This window comes from Camelina sativa, chromosome 20 (assembly GCF_000633955.1).
Source record: "Camelina sativa cultivar DH55 chromosome 20, Cs, whole genome shotgun sequence".
Classification (NCBI taxonomy): Eukaryota; Viridiplantae; Streptophyta; class Magnoliopsida; order Brassicales; family Brassicaceae; genus Camelina; species Camelina sativa.
In genome coordinates this window covers 24,866,605-24,875,870 of record NC_025704.1, presented here as the reverse complement: position 1 = coordinate 24,875,870, position 9,266 = coordinate 24,866,605, and the positions used below count along the sequence as shown (strand labels likewise).

The 9,266-nt window shown below is 33.2% G+C and overlaps 1 protein-coding gene across 1 annotated transcript; it reads right to left on the bottom strand.

Annotated features, from left to right (window-relative positions):
• LOC104771632 lies at positions 2,096 to 4,310 on the bottom strand (the record flags this gene model as incomplete). The annotated part of the gene is given in 10 exon segments (XM_019242555.1): positions 2,096 to 2,396; positions 2,498 to 2,617; positions 2,716 to 2,803; positions 2,947 to 3,087; positions 3,186 to 3,266; positions 3,366 to 3,480; positions 3,570 to 3,709; positions 3,810 to 3,881; positions 3,980 to 4,107; positions 4,200 to 4,310. Coding segments are annotated over 10 exon segments (1,010 nt in total), but the record flags the coding sequence as incomplete, so codon positions are not given.

The window sequence follows — 9,266 nt, the reverse complement described above, 5'->3', positions numbered from 1 at the left end:
GTCTTCAGGTAGAATCAGCTCTTGAATTTTCTGTTTGTCCCATTGTTGAGTCGTCGGGTTGATAATTTCGGAAACTAACAAAGTAGTGTCAGACATTGGTAGTACCCGTGGAGGTCGAGCAGGTAACGTTGGCAGCTATGTCCTGTTTCAAATTGCCAAAAGGGGTCACAACTGAACTTGAATCTCTGTTAATGAATTTCTGGTGGGAAAGGAGCTCAAATCATCGCAAGATTCCATGGTTATCTTGGAAAAAATTTCAAATGTCAAAGAGGGAAGGCGGTCTTGGCTTCCGAGATTTAGAAAAATTTAACGATGCTCTGTTAGCAAAACAGGCGTGGCGACTTATACAATTTCTGGACTCTCTTTTTGCTCGAGTGATGAAGGCTAGATATTACCCTGATGGTTCCTTACTTGATGCAACTCCAAAACGATCACAATCCTATGGTTGGTCATCTCTTCTAACCGGCATTGCTCTCATTAAAAAAGGATCATGATTCATTGTTGGTGATGGAAAACAGATTCGCACAGGCCTAGATAACATTGTAAACTCTCATCCCCCCCGACCAATAAACACCATAAAACCAAAAGATTCGTTCCTACTACATGATTTGATCAATAATCATGAGCATAACCGATCGTGGCATGAATTTAAAACTCATGGTAAGAGTGTGATTAAATATGTTGCTGGATTTATCTTATATTTTGTTCAATTTTTTTTTCTTAATGTATTTCTTCCTTCTTTCTTTCTCTTTTTACTATTTTCAATGTTCAATTACAAATGTATAATAAAAATTTGGTGGCTACAAAAAAATAATTATCGGTGCAAATTCAACAACACTAATTTCAATCAAAGCCCAATGAGGGAATCAATCAAAAGAAATAATCTTCATACATGTATATATATTTTATTTTTAAAAGTATGCAATGTTTTAACAAAATTAACTATGATAATAGAATTATTAAATCAAAATTTTTAACTCTCTCTTACCTCCAATTTTTTTTTTGAGAATTTGTATACTCATCATTATATTTAATTCTTCTGATCCAAAATATAATTATATAAAGATCATTATAGTGTTTCTTTAATTCAAAATTTTGTAAATCTTATTACAAAGAGGAAATCATTAGAATTTAATCTAGCAATATAGCTTAAATTAAGGTGAATATAAAAGAGATTAAAAATTAAATTAATATTTGGGATTTTTAATTGCATTTCATATGATTTTAGAGGATATATATTTAATTGATACTTCAAAAATAATGTTGCAATTTAATTATTAAATGTTTTAGGTAAAGTTTGAATATCATATTAAATTTTTATGATTTGAATAAATAAAGTGTATTATTGACATTTAGGAGATTTGTTTTTTATATATGTGTTTTCAAATGAGAATTTCAAAAATACATTTTTTTTACTATCAACACTAAAAATACCATTTAAAAAAAAAATTATTAAAAAGATTTTCTCAAAAGATTCTCATAATTTTATGATAATTAAATAAACTAAAATAAATTAACATATGTAATACAACTATGCGTAGGATATTACCTAGTTAATTATTAATGGTAAAGTATAAACTATGAAGTTTGAAGAATTAGTAGGGTAATGCAAATTAAGGATCCAATAATCAGTTTATTAATAGTGCAAAAGCTACTTGCGGACGCATACACAAGCCAATGGAGAGATGTCATCACCCTTCTTACTGGTGCTCTTGATAAGACTCGTAAATTCATACTAAGTTATGCTTTCCAAGCTACCCTCTACTCGCTTTGGAGAGAAAGAAACGGACGTAGGCATGGAGAACACCCTCTCACAGTAGAGCATCTGATAAAGCTGATTGACAAGAACATTCGGAATAGACTTAGTACACTCCCTGGAGGCCAAGACCAATCCATCCAAATTTGGTTTGAAGCTAGATTTTACTGAAGGTTTTTATATCAAACTGTTTTAAAATTTCCACACAAATTTTGTAAAACGTTTATTTTTTTTTTTTTTTTTGGCACGAAAAAGTCTCCAGTGGAAGGAGACTGGAGACAATTGACACGTACTCTCTTTAACTTGGCTGTCATACCCCCGCACTCGCAAGCCACATGATTCTTCTAACTCTCTCTATTCATGAACCAGGTCACCGTCAACTTAAACCGGAATTGTATCGTACCAATATTTATATTGTAAAGACTACACAAATTCTAATCACTTTCCCTTCTAATCCAAACAAGAGCGAGCCCATCAAGTGGTAGCTCTCAACAAATCTAACTCAGTATTTAAACAGGAATAAAAACAGCATGAAAAATCGACAATGCTTCAGTCCTTGGATCTTCTTCTAACGTTGCGTGGAGAACCACAACAAGCTTCTATACATTGTTCTTTTGTAAAATGTATTAAGAACTTGTCTCTGTAACAAAAACCAAAAAAAAGAACAGAAAAAGATCAATCTTAAGACAAAATGTCTACTGTTGACTCAATAGAAATGGTTTTCACTTTTCAGCTTCTTACCAGCGATTCTTCTGTTGTAGTATTCTTGCAAGCTTGTGTTTGTTGAGCCAATAACTTTTCTATCTTTCTTCTCCGTCTCTCGCCGTTTCTTCAGCTTGGATAAACTAAGTGAACCTTCAACTGAATTATTGATGAGGAAACAACTTTCAATGGAATGTAAAGAAAAAAGAAAGAAATAGACGAGTGAAAGAGGATAAAGAAGTATTCCAGGTTCATACCTTGCCATTCCAATACAACTTTTTGTTCACCCTTGACGAGTTTCTGGTATCGGTCTATACGTGAATCCTCTTGTATTAACTCCTCAACCTATAAATTAACCAAAAAAAAATGTAAAGAACCATGTCAGGCAACAAAATTGAGAATTCGTTATAAGAAAATGATACATGTAACAAATTGTTAGAGAGAGACAACAGAATCAGATCAAAAACATGACCAAAAACAGCCATTACCTTACTCCATAACTGAGGGTCTCTTCTTTCTCTAAGAAAAAGTAGATAATCACGTAACCAAGATGCGATAACCCAATGAACGCAGTCACTAGTGTCTGCAGAATTTGATGCCACTGCATTTTCTTCCAGAAAGTCACAGACCTAATGGATCATCAATTCAAAATAAACGCCGTTTTATATTTACACCAAGACAAGGATAATTTGACTAAATCGAGATGCTGTGCGGATAAAAGAGGTACCTGGTTGTATAGCTCTTCCACTCTACGTGAAAATTGTCGCTTACTTCGGATTTTCCTACGCAATATTGCGCACCCCACTAGCTGTACATCTCAACACTGTAAACAAGCTTGAAGATGTTGATAAAGTAAACTAAACCACTCAAAATAATGTTTTTTCTTTTCTTTCTAATATTACAATACCATTGCACAGGAGGATGAGATGATTAAGATGTTTCTCAAGAGCCATTGATGCATGCCGCAAGTCATTGGTTTGTAACTTTTGACTACCGATTCAGGACACTTCAACTCATTAATCCTTCAGATAATTAAAAGATCAAAGTAAGAATCTTTAATGAATAGTTAGTAACCAATGGAATCCAATTAATCAGTGATGAAAATACTAACCCATTAGAGTTAGTCCTTTTCTGTAGTAGCTCGGTGACAGCTTCTACAGCCTTTCCTTTTACAAAAATGTAAGCAGACTCGTCTAATGTATTCAAGAAACCGTTGCTACGTAGATCTTCCCAAACATCATCCTCCGGAACCTAAAAAGATCGATGAACACAATTACTCACTAATACCACAAAATGAACACACAACTAAAATTAAAACACAATTATGTTTAAAGATAAATCAGAAGCATACCCATATTCTTCCAGTACCATAGCATTCACTATCAGCATATGCCTCACAAACTTTTCTCTCAAAATACCCAACCTGAAAACAATACAATCGCCATAATTCAAACCCATCAACAACAACATAAAAGAAGGGAAAAACTTAAAAATCAGATTTTTTTCGAATATCTCAAATACCAATTTCTTGGTTAATTCATTGATTTCTCCATCTTCAACACATAAATTTGCTTGCTTTCTGTATCCATGATTACATTTCAACTTCCCTTGGTAACATTCTCCATTTATTGGACAAGGTTGACAAACATCTGAAAACATGAAATTGATTAATTAATTATTCACGTAATTACACAATTCAACCATGAAATAAAGGAATTAAGTATGAGGTTTTCGAGCTTACCCAAGTCTGAATCGATGGAATCAAAGTTACTATCGCAGAAAGATATCGTAGGGTTTGAGCTCATAGACTTAGCGAGGAAATTGCAGGTGAAAGCCACCGCACAAGCCACAAACAAAACGACAATTTTGGAAAATAGTGAAAGACATACTTAAATAATTTTTAGAATGACGTTTAAGAAAATGATTTTTTGGAAAATAGTGAAAGACATAATTAAATAATCTGATCATTTATTAAAACTATCTATTGCACAAATCAAACACTTTAAAAGCTTGACATATGATGGTTGAAAAAAAAAAAGCTTGACATATGATGGCAGAAAAATCATTTTCTTAAACGTCATTCTACTGACAAATTGTGTGAGGATAAATGTGACGGAGGGTTGGGCTTCCGTGCTCTAGAGCAATTTAATGATGTGATGCTTGCTAAACAGTATTGACGGTTAATTCACTATCCAACGTCCTTAATGGTTAGGGTAATGCGAGGTCGATATTTTAGGAATAAACATCCTCTAATGGCCAAAAAACCATACTCCTCCACTTTTGCTTGGCGGAGTATTTACTCAACAAAAGGTTTGGTGGAACATGGGACAAGAGTGGTGATAGGCTCTGGCTGTAATACTTCTGTATGGAGAGACCCTTGGATACCGGATAACCCACCGAGGCCAGCTTCTGGTCGTGGGAAGGTGTTACACCCTAATTTAATGGTTAATCATTTAATTAACCCAATCACTAAGGAATGGCATTTGCCTATTCTCGAGGAGTTCATGGATCCGGAGGAAATTCCGATAATTTTGAGTATGACGGTCAGTAAGTCCTTTAAACCGGATAGATTAATTTGGCATTACACAAAATCCGGGAAATATTTGGTCAAATCGGGTTATCGGCTTGCACGAGATTTAATAAAGGAATTTGAGTATGGACCGTCGTGTATGGCCCTTCGAGCACAAGCCTGGAAACTTGAAGTTCCCCCAAAGGTTCAACATTTCTTCTGGCAGATTGCTTCCGGTTTTCTGCCAGTGTTGGAGAGGATTGCTCATCGGGGTGTGCGGTGTGATACCATCTGTAAGCGTTGTGATTCTGTGGTTGAGACTATTAATCATGCTCTCTTTGAGTGTCCTCACTCGCATAGGATCTGTGAGTTGTCTCCGGTTTTGCTACTTCCTGATGGATTCCCCTATGGATAAGTGTATTCAAATTTAGATTTTATTTTCTGGCGCGCGTCTTCTCAGACGGAAGTTTCGGACATTTGTTATCGCCTACCTTGGATTTTATGGTCAATTTGGAAGGCTAGGAATAAAAATTTTTTTGAGGGATTAGAGGTTGAGCCAATTGATGTTATTAATCAGGCTACTAATGATAAATTACTATGGGAGGAGGCTAAAGCTTTCTCCACGTGAGTCCAGAATCCTCTGAACCCTTCAGATATCACACCACCCTCTTCCCGTTGTCAGATTGATGGATCTTTGAAGGGGTCGGATCGTTTTATGGGGTTTGGTTGGTGGTATTGCAATGGTGAGGACTCGACGTTACTTTTGGGAGCACGTTGCGTTAGACAAAGCCCTTCACCCCTTCATTCGGAGTTACAAGCACTGATTTGGGCGATGGAGTCTCTACAGAATGCTGGTATTATCTGCCAAGCCTATGAGACGGATTGTGCAGAGTTAGTGGCGATGGTGCAGGATCCAGATGAGTGGCCCGGTTTCTCCAATCTTCTAGATGATTTCAGCCACTTCAGATCTTCTCTCCCCGCCTTCACTCTTACCAGGATCCAGCGTACGTCAAATGTAAGGGCCGACTGTCTTGCTTGTTCCTCAAGATCTTTAGTTTCAAAAATATCTTTTGTAAACTTTTTTCCTCCGGTTTAGGCAACCAATCTTGGAGTTATTTTCTAATTTAATGTTTGGTTGACAAAAAAAAAAGTAATACTAATAGATTCATACCATTTGAAAAAGATGATAACTGAGAATAAACTCATCAATCTCTTTTGTAATTCAATCTTAAGCTTCTTTGGAAAGAAAAGGGACATACCATTATCGCCTCCGCCTGGAGTGTGCTGACTTGTTGATGATGGTGTTCCTATGGCACTCATCCTTCTCCTCCCTATATTTCATGATTTGTTCCATCAATTAACACTTGGACAACCTTATACTGTAATTGTTAAAACTCTAACCTGTGATCGAGAGTGGTTCATGTTGATCAGAAGGAAGAGAAGATTATGTACGGCAAAAAGAGGTACAAAGAAGCAAAAGCACTATGAGCAAATAGGTAGACTTTGAAGGAAACGTATTATTTTCCATCTCTTTTTCTTTCTTTCTTTACTTGATTGAAGACTATTATTTATAAATCTGAATGAGAAGGGAACATTCCAAAAAGAGCTGAAAAGATAAAGCAAAACCCCCAATAATTCAGTATTCTCCACCACTCATTTGTATTGGTTAGTTTGACTTCTTGTGGGGAAAAAATTAATCACTTTTTTTTTTCTTTGAATTAATAAGAGGTTCCGGGCCTCGATCCTTACATCCCTTCAGGCCAGGTACGAGAATATTTTAAATGGACTCTTCCTAAGCGTCGTCCTTCAAACCGGCGACCTTTAGACTTTGCCAGATAATTTTTATCAGTTGAGCTATCAACGCTCAAACACTTTTTTTTTTAATTTATCAATTGAAATTTTTTTGAGAAGACACTTTATAGAAAATAATATGTTTTTCTAAATATATTGCTATTGCTTTTAAGTTACTTTAAAATTTCTCATTAAAAATTAAATTAAAAATTAAATTTTAAACTCTTATTCTTTTGAATCTACCTTTATCTGACGGTTGATTTGGTATGTCCAGAAAATTTTAAAGGTTTTCTATATATATTTTTTAAAAAAATATAATGATAATGAAATTGTAGCATTCAGTGTTTTGCAAATCAATGGTTGGAGCAATCAGTATATAACAACTTGAAGGCATACTTGTTATCATGCTCTGTTTTCGTTGGCAACAGATTTGACAAATATAGTGCATCAAATTTTTAAATATATGAAAATGCTATTAGATTTATAACAAAAACTGTTCATACCGTCAGGCGGCAGATTTAGTGGTGACGGCTGTCCATGGTGTGATATGATCTGATCTTACGGCTATTTGAATTGGGAAACCGTCGGCTCCAGGTCCATAGGTGGTCAGATCCAGGCCTGGTGCCTGCAGTGGTCGAATTTGTCAAACAACTGATTTAATTGAATCGATAAAACGATTGATCATTAATGAGTTTGATTAGAGTACATATATATATATATATATATATATATAATATTTTTTTTTGTTTTACAACTTTTGATGTAAAGATATTTAAAAATACAAGAGCTGTAGCTAAAATCCCCTTTTTAATAAAAGGAAAGTACATGACTTATTTTTGGTAGACCATATAATAGTTATATAGGTCATTAGTTGGTTATAGAATTGACATATTAATAATTTAAGTATAACATTTGATAATATTTTGATATTTACGGTCTACTTTGATTACTGTTAGATCTTATATTGCTTATTTATTCAATTATTCATAATTAATTATTAATAATAACAATAGCAATGAATCCACTTTAAACCTAATCGGAAATAATAATAGCATTTGAAGGAATAAAAGATGATATACACAAATGAAACAAAATATTTTAACTCGAGAAATCTTCCAAGTTCGGTAACCCTAAACATAAAAACTGTGATTTTTATTAAACTAAACAATATTTCGATCTTACCTAACAATATATATCCTACTTCTATATATTGTTTAAGGAAATTTAACAAATTTAAATATCTCCCGACTTAAATAGGATTAACTCTAGAGACCCCTTTGACGGTCAAAAATATTCAAAATTAAAAATACCACTTACACATAGTCTACACAACTTTTTATAATAGATATATGAGTCCAGTCAGTACATAATTTTTTTTAGGCTATATAATAGATATATGAGTCATTAATTGGTTATAAAATTAAAACATCAATCATTTTAGTTGTATGTAAGTGTATCATTTGTATAATTTACCTTTGCGGGTTTGCTTGATAATCGAGATTCGAGATCGAGATTTATAGGGTTCGCTTGATAATCGAGATTTATAGGGTTCGCTTGGTAATCAAGATTTTTTTTTTTTTTCAAACATTGGGTCACAACTGGCCGGCCTATTAGCCAAATTCCTACATTCGTAGGAGCCGGGACTCGATCCCGGATGTGTTAGTGCCTTCTACAAATGGACTTACCTCCTACCACTGCACTAAGGTCACTTCACTGGTAATCAAAATTGATAGGGTTTACATTTTGCCATTTTAATAAATATCATATCTAAAAGTTATTATTTGTAATATCACAATTTAAAGTTATATGTACTTCTTTCCTCAGAAACAAATGCATATCTTATTTACATATTCTATTATTATTCACCAATTAAAATGTAGTTAGTTTTATGATAAAATAAGATAAACTTATAATTCGGTTTAAATGTAAAATGTCAAGGTTATATGATGATATTGTTTAATGCTAAAAAATATATCAAATAAAAATATTTAAATTTGTTGTATAAAATAAAATTTAACCTGTGCTATAGCACGGGTACTAATCTAGTAGTATAAATATTTTGGATATACATGAGTTATACCAAAAATCTCGTAATGATATTTTTAGTAGCTTAAAATAAGAAAATAATTGCTTTTAAATTGACGTCGCAAATTTTTAAAATTTTTGTCACAATTTCATTTTCAATCTCTAAGGAGTATATATATATATATATATATATATAATTTAGCAGTTTACAACATATAAAGCTAACCTCAAGGCAAAGTTAGAGGGCTCCAACATAAGATTGTATCATTTTTTGGATGTCGAAATAGCCTTCATTTATAATGAAACTATATAATTCTAATAATAGTTTTTTATAATATATAATAAAACAAACGAAATTATTTAATATAAAAATATAATATAAAAATTTACGTTTTGATATCTGAACCGGTGTGATTAGATTATTTTATGAACTCTTCCATAGTTCCATCTATTTAGACTAGTTCTATACTTCTTTTTTTTTTT